Raw genomic sequence first — 13,598 nt, forward strand, 5'->3', positions numbered from 1 at the left:
CTTGCACAACAATCTGTATAAAGTATCCAGAATTCGTGATAGATATCACTGAGTAAAGCTTTTGTCAATACAAACAATGAAACTCAAGAAATTAATTAGTGGCATTTTTTAATATTTTTAATGGGAATTATCATAAAACTCAAGTAGTAACATCTTCAGTGTTACATTGCTGACAGTTATAAGTAACTGCATTTTGCAAGCCATTGAGATAGTGTGTGTGGTTATATGTAGTTCTCCTTCAGAATGGTTAATAGTGTCACATATTTCATAAATTAGTTTCTTCGTGCAAAATTTTTTATAATATGAGCATTATTTGTCCTATCAGACTTGCCTGGAATAGGCCAGATAGTGTGTTGCTTTCTGCCTGTGAACAAGTCAGTGCAGCTGCAAACCTGGCTGGTCATATCATATGGATGTACCCTCCTTACTAACTTTTGCCAATTGTCAAGACTGTAGGTGGGATTCTGCATGACCGTTGTTTGTAGAGTACTGGTATGTTGTAATTGCTATGGAGAAAGTTGCTTTAGTTCAAGGAAGGAAGATAGTGGTCAGTTCATTATGTGTGAATTGTATGTTCTAGAATCTTGATGCAGACAGAGGTGATTTAATCGGTAAGGGAGTAAGCATTGCCTAAGAGTATGCACTTAAAGTTTTTCTGTATGGACTGAAAATGGAGGCAACTGACATGTAGTAGTGTGTAGTGTCATAAAAACTAGACCTATGCTGTTGCTCCTCTATTTTTTCTCGTTATTCGGGTAAGAAAGGATTATTTTTAATTTAAGAGGTAATATACACACCTCTTAATTTAAATGATTTTACTCAAACTGTTGCTGCAGTTTCATTTATTGTATTAGCATTGAAGTCTACACAGTATTGGTTCCTTGTGCTCCTGGCAGCAGTTGCCCATCTGTTATGTAGTGGGATCTAACAATACATTTGTCAGGTAGTGAAGTTTTGGCCAAGAGTACTTGCAACAGTGGCAGTTTATTCATAATTTCCTTCTACTGGACAGTAACAGTAGAGAAGACAGTAAAAATATTTGAAGTAACAGTAATGCCTGAATGAATGTGTATTCTTATGTGCCTGTCCGCAGTTAACTTTTTTGTGCCCTCACTCTTGTGTGTTTCTTATGAATAATAATGCACTTATTTTTACAATGACCAATACCTGGGATTTCCCAAATGACAGATTGGTTTGTAAATATGTAGTGCGCACCATTAACTGAACTTCCCTTATGTAACTGTGTGAGTAGCAATCTTTTCCTGTGGCTATGTGCCTACAGTCAAGTGATATTTTAGGTGAACGACTTCGGTGTGGAATTACGCCGCATCTGAAAGGAGGAGTAAATTAGCGGTTGGGAGTTTGACAGTAACTGTTGGCAGAGGAACCCGTTTTTTCCAGCTAGCGTGACTAGGCGGGCTAAGTGCCGTTGTCCGCGCGGTGCCGGGTGTCGGGCGCTCGGTAATTACTTCGGCTGAGCGCCGCCGGTTCCTCGTCGCGACGTAACGGGTTCGCGGCACACTTCCGCCGCGCCGACCTGCTGTCTCTTGTTTCGTGCCGACGCTGCTCTCCCCGAGGCTTTCCAGCCAGCTGACTCCTGGCCGTACGGCGCAGTACAGGAGAGAGAAGGCTTTTCTCGCTTGGTATTGCTTAGCCTCCGTCGTAGCGCTAATTCGACGTTTATGTCGTTGTTTTTTGTGGTCCCTCTCGTGTGCAGTATAGTTCTAGCTTTCCCAGTGCTAAATATATTAATTAGACTGTAAAGAGTGATACGTGACCTGACTTTCAAAGAGCGCAGATGTTCTAACGTTTCTAGAGCGGGGAAAACGCTACACAGACGGCGGTGTCTGATGAGTCCGATCGTGAGCGCTCGTGGCTCATCGACGTATAAATTGGCAAAACAGTTGGTCGCTCTGCCGCTCTGCATCAGCAGCACGTGGGGAAGATCGACTGTTACATAAAAGACTCGGGACATTTCATTGATACGCTGAAGAAACTAAAACTTCGGAACGACATCCTCTTCAGCTTTGATGATGTTTCTTTCTTTACCGAAGTTCCATTCATTGAATCTCCGAGACACATTGGATCTATTTTCCCGCGCAACGGCACCAGACTTTCCTGCACAAACTACTTTATGTGGAACGGTGATTTCTATGAACAGCTGGAAACATGTCGCCATGGGTACTCAACTTAGTCCGTTGGCTGCCAATGTCTTTATGTAGCATTTTGAAAGATAGGCGCTGTATTTAGCAGCCTGTAAATGTAAGATGTGGGACGGGTACGTCGAATCACTGTTCGGTGATGCCCTAAGACATATGACAGTCTCCGTACCAACATTAAATTTGCTTTGGAGATGTAAAAGGGGGGTGGTTACGAAAAATGTTGAAAAACTGGGCAGCATCGTGATTCGAAAACCTATGCACATGTACGCACTAACTTTCAAACAATTACCCGAGCCAGTAAAGAGGAATAATTAATAACGCTCGTACCGCACGCAAAACAATATATGGGCCACAGCACGTCGGATGCGAGGTGCAACACATGGAATGCAGCAATGGGTACTTCGAAAATTGCATAAGAAGAGTCATGAAACCTAACACCCATCAAAGTGACACACCGGTTCAAATGGCTCTGAGCACTGTGGGACTTAACATCTGAGATCATCAGTCCCCTAGAACTTAGAACTACTTAAACCTAACTAACCTAAGGACATCACACAAACCCTTGCCCGAGGCAGGATTCGACCCTCCGACCGGAGCGGTCGCGCTGTTCCAGACTGAAGCGCCTAGAACCGCTCGGCCACACGGCCGGCCAGACACTCCGGAAGAAGAAAAGTTGGATAGGGATTTCTGCAATAAATCTTTAGGCAGACGGGCAAAATCGGCCGTTCATTGCCCAAACACGACGTCAATGCTACAAACCGACAAAGAAGATCGAAAGAGGGTCTTACACTGAAAAGCCAAAGAAACTGGTACACCTGCCTAATATAGTGTAGGGCCCCTGCGAGCACACAGAGGTGCCGCAACACGACGTGGCATGGACTCGACTAAAGTCTGAAGTAGTGCTGGAAGAACAGCGTGAATACTGCAGGACTGTCAATAAATCTGTAAGAGTACCAGGGAGTGGAGATCTCGTCTGAATAGCACGTTGCAAGACATCCCAGATATGCTCAGTAATGTTCATGCCTGGTGGTTTGGTGGCCAGCGGAATGTTTAAACTCAGAAGAGTGTTCTTGTAGCCACTCCGTAGCAATTCGGGACGTTTGGGTTGTTGCATTGTCCTGCTGGAATTGCCCAAGTCCGTCGGAATTCACAATAGACATGAATGGATGCATGCGATCAGACAAGATGGTTACGTACATGTCACATGTCAGAGTCTTATATAGACATATCAGGGGTCCCCTTTCATACCAGCTGCACACGCTCCACACCATTACAGAGCCATGCTGGCCGCGGTGGCCGTGCGGTTCTGGCGCTGCAGTCCGGAACCGCGGGACTGCTACGGTCGCAGGTTCGAATCCTGCCTCGGGCATGGGTGTGCGTGATGTCCTTAGGTTAGTTAGGTTTAAGTAGTTCTAAGTTCTAGGGGACTTATGACCTAAGATGTTGAGTCCCATAGTGCTCAGAGCCATTTGAACAGAGCCTTCACCAACTTGAACAGTATCCTGCTGACATGCAGGGTCCATGGGTTCACATGGGTTCATGAGGTTGTCTCCATCCGCCGATACTCGTCCGGCGAGGTAACATGTTTCCAACAATCAACAGTCCATTGTCGGTGTTGATGGGTCTAGGCGACGCTAAAGCTTTGTGTCGTATAGTCATCAAGGGGTACACGAGTGGATCTTCGGCTACGAAAGCCCATATCAATATGTTTCGTTGAATGGTTCGCACGCTGACACTTGCTGGTGGCCTAACATTGAAATCTGCAGCAATTTGTGGAGGGGTTGCATTTCTGTCACGTTAAACGATTCTCTTCAGTCTCGTTGGTCCCGTTCTTGTAGGATCTTTTTCCAGCCGCATCGATGTCGGAGATTTGATGTTTTACTGGATTCCTGATGATCACGTTACACTCGTGAAATGGCCGTACGGGAAAATCCCCTCTTCATCGCTATCTCGGAGATGCTGTCCCCCATCGCTCGTGCGCCGTTCAAACTCACTGAAGGGGCGGTGGAACTCCCTATCCCGACAATGTTAAATTGAGCGACGGCTTCCCAGTATTTGAGGAACCACTGTAGCCATTGACATGAAACTTTTACAGGACATTAAACTCTATGTTCTGAGTGTACGGAACTACAATAATTGCATTTCAGCCACTGCTTTCGGAAATAAAATTTTTCAACTACACGGTTAAAATTTTGTGTACTTTTTTGTACGTTATTCTAAATAATTTTAAATATACATTATGTTCTTCTTTAAGTTAAGTAGACTCAGGATATGTAAATTATTACTCCTTGAAAATTTGAATACTGTACTCGAAGTGGTTTCTGAGATTTAGGGAGAAATACAACAGAAAATATAAATTTTCAGGAACGGCTTCTGAAGCTGCAAAAGACTGTAGCTCACTCAATATATGCTTAATTTTTTATTTTTAGTCACTCAAAAAACCATACTGTGTATCATTATCTTGATCTTTTTACAAGTTTTTTTTTCTTCTTTTCTTCTTTCTGGACTCCTTAGTGGGCAACTGTGCTGCATACTCTGCTGTGTCAATGCGAACATTGTCCATCCATTCACGTTCTCTGATACAGTTTGCTCCAGGATTAATTCCCATATGCTGTAGCACTCAACCTACCAATGCTGCCATCATTAAAAGCAGTAACAGCATCACTAATCCCCCATTTTAAAGTCTTCAATCCAATAAAAATTTTTTTTGGAAAGCGAGTCCATACAAGATTATTGAACGATTCATTGGGATTTTGAGTCTGACCATGCAGACACTTCTTCAGTAATTCAGTATTTGCCAGGTCTGTGTAAATAGGTTTTATGATATCCATGACAGCTGCTGGGATGGAGTGGCTGTATGAACTGTTTGAGTACCGAGCATTGCAGTAATTGCACTATCTATGAGGACCAGGAGGGCAAAGGTGGTGTACTGGTTTTTCCTCTGTTGGCAGTCTGTGGAAGAAGGTAGCCCATACTGCCTGCTTCATTTTCAACAAATCCTCAGTATTATTTCTAATGGCCATCCCATAATACTGCTGTGGTTCATCAGTCAATTTGTCTGTCGGCCTGCATCTTATGGTTTTACCATCAGAAAGTTTCTTGTCTCTCAAACTTTGTTGCAACTTCCTCGACCTGGTGCTCATCCTCTTCTGGGCATGACCAACAGTGTTAACCTTTATAACACAGCATTCTATATAAAAAAAAATTACCGATTTTGTTAGATCTTGAAGTTAAGCACGTAAAAATTTTAACATTTTCAACTGGTGTAGATCATATTTAAAAAAAGAAAATAATAAAATAAAGTTCTTCCCATGTGAGTTTATTTCAGAAAATTGCAAATTTTATAATGAGATGAAAATCCGAAAATGTGAAAAAAAAATTCCCAGTCTAACTCTCCTTAAATCTTGATAACCCGCCATTGTAGCAGCAGTTACCTATGTAACAACTGCGCAAGACCCTTGTTTTCTTATATGGGCGTTGCCGACCGCAGCACCATATTCTACCTGTTTACATATCTCTGTATTTGAAAATGCAAACCAATTCCTTTGGCGTTTCATTGTAGATAAATAAAAGAAAAAAGGAGATCGTTCGCAGTATGGGAATATTCCATATGCAAGGTCTGCACATGGAAAATTCTATGTTGAGATGATCAGGCGCCTCATCGATACCGGATTCTCTGAACATGAACGGTATTGCAATTTGGGCAGCTGGAGAAATCGGCCGTGGCGGAACACACGCTCTGTGAGACCCATCAGACCACAAAATTCGCCAACACGTAAATTCTCTCTGTGGAGAGGAGCTAATGCGCCCTTTTGTTCAGGAAAGCCATAGAAATTCACAAACATAACAGTGGTTTTAACAAGGAAAAACAAAGGCTCAAGGTAAACGGATCCTGGATTGCCGTACTGCAGCGAACGACCTTTGCAGCGCCTGCCGTTGTGACTGAGCGGTTCTAGGCTCTTCAGTCCGGAACCGCGCTGCTGCTACGGTAGCAGATTCGAATCCTGCCTCAGGCATGGATGTGTGTGATGTCCTTAGGTTAGTTAGGTTTAAGTAGTTCTAAGTCTAGGGGACTGATACCCTCAGATGTTGAGTCCCATAGTGCTCAGAGCCATTTGAACCATTTGACATTTACCGCCAACAAGGGGAGAACCGTACCGGTAGTGACCGGGGAAAGGCCCTCAGAAGTGGGCGCGATACATACATATAACTTCCGTCCGCGAACTCGTCTCCAGTCCACCACCACCAGTGGTGGATGAACTGACAGTGGCAGCAAGTCGTGCTGGCGAAAGGCCAGAAAAATCGTTAAACAAGTATCGGCCGAAGATCTCGAAACCAAATCCAATAGGTTATACATCTCAATAATTAATGGAAAATCTCATATAAAGATGTGAAACAAATACTAACAAAGAGATAGAGGGGCTGGCCAGCCCCTCTATCTCTTTGTTAGTAGGTTATACATCTCGATAGATAAAGCGTCATAGCCTACACAATAAGACAAGGCAGGATTCAGGAAGAGAAAATCCTGCATTCGTACCTGAAGCTGCAAAGACTCAAGCGGTGACGCTCGATGCAAAGGAACTGGTTTATATCTTTTTGGTGGAAAAGGAAACCTCCATCACCAGTACTTGGCCGACAAGGAGACGGGAGATGGCCATGTGGAGTTCTTGATCAGCAGACTGCACACATGCCTTCAGTCTTGTCTCATACACTTCTGCAGTGTCTTATGGAATTACGGCATGTGACACAGCTAATGGTGATTCGTTCTTCGGATGAGACACTACTTTTTCTTACTCATTTTTATCAGTGGAAGCTGGCCAAAAAAGACATAAATTACCTAATTTATAATTATTGTATTCTAAAAAATCGGTGTGAAGCCATTGGCCAGTTCGAGGACGTAGCGAAATAGTCCTCCCCAAGATCAAAGAGACACAGAGAGGGGGGGGGGGGGGGGGCGCATAAACTGACCAGAGAAAAAAAAAGATGAAAGAAAAACGATTTAAGAATTAACCGGGAGCGGTAGGTGAGTTGCCCTGCCCCTCGTGTTCCAGTCTTCTGCCTACGAGAAGCAGCCACTCCCTGCGACTTCAAACGTACGATGATGGCACAGTGACTTTTCGTCCTTGTAGCATCACAAAGAAATGACAACTACCGACCAGACGTCTATAGCTAACATGAGGTGTGTGACAACTGTGTGTTTGGTTCACACAGCTGACGCCTACTCAGCGCGATCACGTTCAACAATGGAGTTCTCGAAACTTCCTGGCAGTTCTGCCATTCTGCCACGACTGCTGAATCACCTCGATTCGGCTATGGTTAGCTGTAAAAGTTAAACGGTGCTAATCAAATCTGTTAACAGTGATTTGTTTCCAGAGCTTCTTGTTCACTGATTTGTTACTGCCGACCTACCTGCTGTGTGACACGATATATTAGTGTTTTGTCATATGTCCTAATTTAGGACCAACTAAGTGACAAAGTTTAGAGTTTACATAATTTCACATTGTTTGACAACAACGCAGTTTGACGATGTACGAACAAATTTGCTGTACCTCGTAATGGAACGGCCACATAGTGATGAAACAACCACGTAGTGAATAGGACTTCACAATGTGTGGGTTATGTGGATCTGGCCGAAGTTAGAGTGGCAGGGGAACTCGTCACAAAATTTACTGATTGACAGCATCCTGTAGGATACTCGCTGCCTCGTTCTGAGTTTTGTTTTTAGCAGTCGATTTCACTTCTTCAATTATAGTGTTCAAGGACACATGGAAGCAGGGGAGAAGTGCTTCTGGTTATTTAGTATCAGACATTGAACGTAATGAAGAAATTATTGAAGAAACTATTACTCACGAACCGCGGTGAATCACATGTGGCACGGCATGGCGATTTCACACTCTGCAGAGTAATACAACAAAACAGGACTGTGATGAAGTTAAAATCTTGCCATTATTGTGTGATGAGTACCGTCTTCTTTATGACCGCCGTTCTCTAATGCGTGCCTTAGAATGATTTTTACTTAAACAGGGAAGTGAAGATGATAGCAAAGACTAATTAACTAACAGGCAATGGCGCGGTGTGTGATGACGGTTTGCTGTTCACAAGGATTTGTTTAACGTGTGCAGTACTTTCTAGCACACTGACCTCATGCAGTTTTACAATGCGGAAGTAAGGCAGTCTTCAGTATCGATGGCTGGAGGGGAACCACACGATATGCGATTGATTACCGTTTGATGCCTCATCAGCGAAGTGGAAGCATTTTCTAATCAGCATCTTTCTGGAACTGCTATTAGATGTTCCACTTGAGGTTCGATGCCAGCTGTGACAGAGGCATGCATATCACTCTACCTCGAAAAACGTTGCAGTGTTTGAGAAGTATCTTCATCAGAAGATGGATTGGCTGTGGAGTTCAACTTTTCAGCTCCCACTTTCACCCTGGGTTCTTTTCCCTTGGAAACATTGGAAAGCAGTAACCTTCTGTCAGTGGGACATTGTAATCGGGGAGTGAATTAGTTCCGGTACCGAAATCACTCTCTTTCTTCCACTCTCTTTTGTTATCATGTGAAGCAATACGATCGCAACACTGTAATGTACTGGAACTCACTCCGTAATAAATATACTTACTTGATACAATAAATAGGGAAAAGGACTGCATTCCTGTATATCAAACGAACGTACAAAAATTGGTGTTAACTTTGGAGCTGAAGCTAATGACTAGACAAGTTTATCACACGGTTACTTACACGGCGCTCACGCTGCGCAGGACGTCGGCACCAAGAGGGTCCCTGTCGCTGAAGAACTCCGGCACTGCACCTCGTACCGTGTAGTACATGTCGAGCACCGTCTTTGCGCGCTCCACGCTGTACTTGCAGCCTATCAGGAAGCGCTCCAGCCATTCTTCACCTGCACACACCAGATATCCTCCTTAGTTCCGTAATTGCGGATGACCGTACCGGAAGCAGTTGCGAATAGGAGAAATTCAATCCTTAGCGTCTTGGGTATCATCTGCTCACGGAAACAAGATCCTGTCGCAGATTACTGCGAAAAATCACATCTTCGATTCCAGATGATGAAGGAGAGACGAACAGGTCTTCCTATTATTCGTATTTGTAGTATTCGTCATGGTGGCACCGAACAAGTGATCAGAGTGTACCGAGTGTATCATAATTAATAGAGAAAACTGACGGGGTGAAAATATATTATGATAAAAGCAAAAGCTTTTCAGTGAACAGTCATCCGTTTGCGAGAAAATTGCGAATGTGTGGTGAAGAGCGGTCACTGGCAACAGAATCAGATGTAATCTTTTCTCTAAAGTCTCTATCTTAATTGGATCAAAATTTACCTATGGCCTTCCTCAATCAGGAAAACATCTTCAGCACGCTACATTATAAAACTGATAATTTTTAATTTAGAGAGATTCGCTGCATTTGCGCTAATATTTATATAATCCGGGACGTGTTTCGGGATTTTAAAATCCCATCTTCATGTGCATGAATTTATTGTATTCGGTAACACAAGATACGCGGTCGGGCCAGTCACTGCAAGAGGTCCGTGCGGCTGTCCGCGGCGAACAGTTTCCGTCAACATGCAATGATTGGAGCTCTTGCACTGATTGGCCCGACCGCATATTGTGTGTTACCAACTACAATAATTTCATGCACCTGAAGATGAGATTTTAAAATCCCGAAACATATCGTGGTTCGAATAAATATTTGTGTAACTGAAGCGGATCTCTCTAAATTAATTATCGTGCCTCTCAGTTGCTCATGTCCTACGTACAAAATGTCAGATGAAGTGTTAGTGTTCCACGTATTGCTCTTGGATTTGCATGCAATATTCCACTTGTCTTTGCAATGAGGTACAACGTCTTTGAAACGCCCGTGGATATACGCGTTAATCTGTACTGTTTCCTGCTCCAGTTGTTCAACCACATCATCTGAAATGCTGTACACTTCGCTATTACGCGTATGCGTGCAAAGGACAGGTGGAGGGGGGGGGGGGGGTCGCGGATTTCAGGCGTCACCACAGAGTAACTAGGAGACAAAAGAAATATATTCGAAACTCTTATCAGAAAAATGGATGAGTCAGTGGATCTCGTAGCAATGTATCGAGATTACTTTGTGATACTGGACGGACCAGTAAAGAGAAAAACTGTATTGATGGATAGATATTAGAATATGTAACCCACATTGCGTCGTTTGTATTAGGTTGGTGCTGAAGTTCGTACGGTTTCCGTTTTGCATGTTGGTATTTTATTTACTGTGGGGTTATTTATCGAGTGTCTGTGTTTTTAGTTCGTTGTTGTTATTTGAGTTCACGTATTGTGATGTTGTCACTTGAAGATAGTGAGTGGAGCTGTGGACGCTAGAAAATGGAGTACAAAGTGGAGAAATCAGAACATTTCCGACGTATTCTTCTGTTTCAGTTCAATAGTACAGCACACGTTTTAAGGAGAATCGTTTTGAGATTAGTAACTGCCCACTTTCAGTGAGACCTTCGAGGTTTCACGAAGATCATCAAGCGCATTAATCTACAATGATCCACGTCAGTGTACTCGAGAACTGGCAGATGTGATGAAATCATCGTGAGACATTTGCATGCAATGGGGGATGTTCAAATACGGATGTAAGGGTACCGCACGCTCGAAGTCAAACTCTCACAAATCAGTGGGTGGCCATATTTGTATCTGTGACTGCTCGTCTCAGCTGGTTCGCGAACAACACCGACCACTCGTATCCTCTGTCGTTACTAATGACGAGAAATGGTGTCTTTATGCTAACATAAAAACAATTACTATTTTTACAGAAACCAAATGGCTGTTATAAGAGTCGAGGGACATGAAAGGGTAGCAGTGGTTGGGAAGGGCGTGAGACAGGGTTGTAGCCTATCCCCGATGTTAGTCAATCTGTATATTGAGCAAGCAGTGAAGGAAACAAAAGAAAAATTCGGAGTAGGTATTAAAATCCATGGAGAAGAAATAAAAACTTTGAGGTTCGCCGATGACATCGTAATTCTGTCAGAGACAGCAAAGGACTTTGAAGAGCAGTTGAACGGAATGGACAGTGTCTTGAAAGGAGAATATAAAATGAACATCAACAAAAGCAAAACGAGGATAATGGAATGTGGTCAAATTAAGTCGGATGATTCTGAGGGAATTAGATTAGGTAATGAGACACTTAAAGTAGTAAAGGAGTTTTGCTATTTGGGGAGCAAAATAACTGATGGTGGTCGAAGTAGAGAGGATATAAAATGTAGATTGGCAATGGCAAGGACAGCGTTTCTGAAGAAGAGAAATTTGTTACCATCGAGTATAGATTTAAGTGTCAGGAAGTCGTTTCTGAAAGTATTTCTATGGAGTGCAGCTATGTATGGAAGTGAAACATGGACGATAAATACACTCCTGGAAATTGAAATAAGAACACCGTGAATTCGTTGTCCCAGGAAGGGGAAACTTTATTGACACATTCCTGGGGTCAGATACATCACATGATCACACTGACAGAACCACAGGCACATAGACACAGGCAACAGAGCATGCACAATGTCGGCACTAGTACAGTGTATATCCACCTTTCGCGGCAATGCAGGCTGCTATTCTCCCATGGAGACGATCGTAGAGATGCTGGATGTAGTCCTGTGGAACGGCTTGCCATGCCATTTCCACCTGGCGCCACAGTTGGACCAGCGTTCGTGCTGGACGTGCAGACCGCGTGAGACGACGCTTCATCCAGTCCCAAACATGCTCAATGGGGAACAGATCCGGAGATCTTGCTGGCCAGGGTAGTTGACTTACACCTTCTAGAGCACGTTGGGTGGCACGGGATACATGCGGACGTGCATTGTCCTGTTGGAACAGCAAGTTCCCTTGCCGGTCTAGGAATGGTAGAACGATAGGTTCGATGACGGTTTGGATGTACCGTACAGTATTCAGTGTCCCCTGGACGATCACCAGAGGTGTACGGCCAGTGTAGGAGATCGCTCCCCACACCATGATGCCGGGTGTTGGCCCTGTGTGCCTCGGTCGTATACAGTCCTGATTGTGGCGCTCACCTGCACGGCGCCAAACACGCATACGACCATCATTGGCACCAAGGCAGAAGCGACTCTCATCGCTGAAAACGACACGTCTCCATTCGTCCCTCCATTCACGCCTGTCGCGACACCACTGGAGGCGGGCTGCACGATGTTGGGGCGTGAGCGGAAGACGGCCTAACGGTGTGCGGGACCGTAGCCCAGCTTCATGGAGACGGTTGCGAATGGTCCTCGCCGATACCCCAGGAGCAACAGTGTCCCTAATTTGCTGGGAAGTGGTGGTGCGGTCCCCTACGGCAGTGCGTAGGATCCTACGGTCTTGGCGTGCATCCGTGCGTCGCTGCGGTCCGGTCCCAGGTCGACGGGCACATGCACCTTCCGCCGACCACTGGCGACAACATCGATGTACTGTGCAGACCTCACGCCCCACGTGTTGAGCAATTCGGCGGTACGTCCACCCAGCCTCCCGCATGCCCACTATACGCCCTCGCTCAAAGTCCGTCAACTGCACATACGGTTCACGTCCACGCTGTCGCGGCATGCTACCAGTGTTAAAGACTGCGATGGAGCTCCGTATGCCACGGCAAACTGGCTGACACTGACGGCGGCGGTGCACAAATGCTGCGCAGCTAGCGCAATTCGACTGCCAAAACCGCGGTTCCTGGTGTTCCGCTGTGCCGTGCGTGTGATCATTGCTTGTACAGCCCTCTCGCAGTGTCCGGAGCAAGTATGGTGGGTCTGACACACCGGTGTCAATGTGTTCTTTTTTCCATTTCCAGGAGTGTAGTTTGGACAAGAAGAGAATAGAAGCTTTCGAAATGTGGTGCTACAGAAGAATGCTGAAGATTAGATGGGTAGATCATATAACTAATGAGGAGGTATTGAATAGAATTGGGGAGAAGAGAAGTTTGTGGCACAAGTTGATGAGAAGAAGGGACCGGTTGGTAGGACATGTTCTGAGGCATCAAGGGATCACCAGGTTAGTATTGGAGAGCAGCGTATAGGGTAAAAATCTTAGAGGGAGACCAAGAGATGAATACACTAAACAGATTCAGAGGGATGTAGGTTGCAGTAGGTTCTGGGAGATGAAGAAGCTTGCACAGGATAGAGTAGCATGGAGAGATGCATCAAACCAGTCTCAGGACTGAAGACCACAACTACAACAAAGAAAAGAAAGGAATAGTCGAGTCGAAAGAAAGCAGCAGGCCCCGTAGAAAGGCCTGCGTCCATCCACAAAAGATGTTATGCATGTGGTGGAACAGCGACGGAATGATGTATTACGAATTGCTCCCCAAGAGGTGTAACCATCACTACTGACATATACCTTCAAAACTCAGAACGTCTTGCACACGCAATCCTAGAACAACGGCCAAGAAGACAGCGTGAGTGATGCTACACCACGATAAC

At 44.7% G+C, this 13,598-nt stretch overlaps 2 protein-coding genes across 3 annotated transcripts in view; one reads left to right on the plus strand and one right to left on the minus strand.

Moving 5' to 3' along the window:
• The window catches only part of LOC126272314 (COBW domain-containing protein 1-like), a 489,194-nt gene that overhangs the window by 105,220 nt on the left and 370,376 nt on the right, over positions 1-13,598 (plus strand). The gene's annotated exons all lie outside the window — the stretch shown is intronic.
• Positions 1-13,598, minus strand: part of LOC126272315 (alpha-tocopherol transfer protein-like) — a 42,076-nt gene that overhangs the window by 6,424 nt on the left and 22,054 nt on the right. The window contains exon 3 of the mRNA XM_049975098.1: positions 8,903-9,062. Coding sequence (XP_049831055.1) covers positions 8,903-9,062 — 160 coding nt within the window. The remainder of the gene's footprint in view (positions 1-8,902; positions 9,063-13,598) is intronic.

This window comes from Schistocerca gregaria, chromosome 5, assembly GCF_023897955.1.
Source record: "Schistocerca gregaria isolate iqSchGreg1 chromosome 5, iqSchGreg1.2, whole genome shotgun sequence".
NCBI classification, from domain to species: domain Eukaryota; kingdom Metazoa; phylum Arthropoda; class Insecta; order Orthoptera; family Acrididae; genus Schistocerca; species Schistocerca gregaria.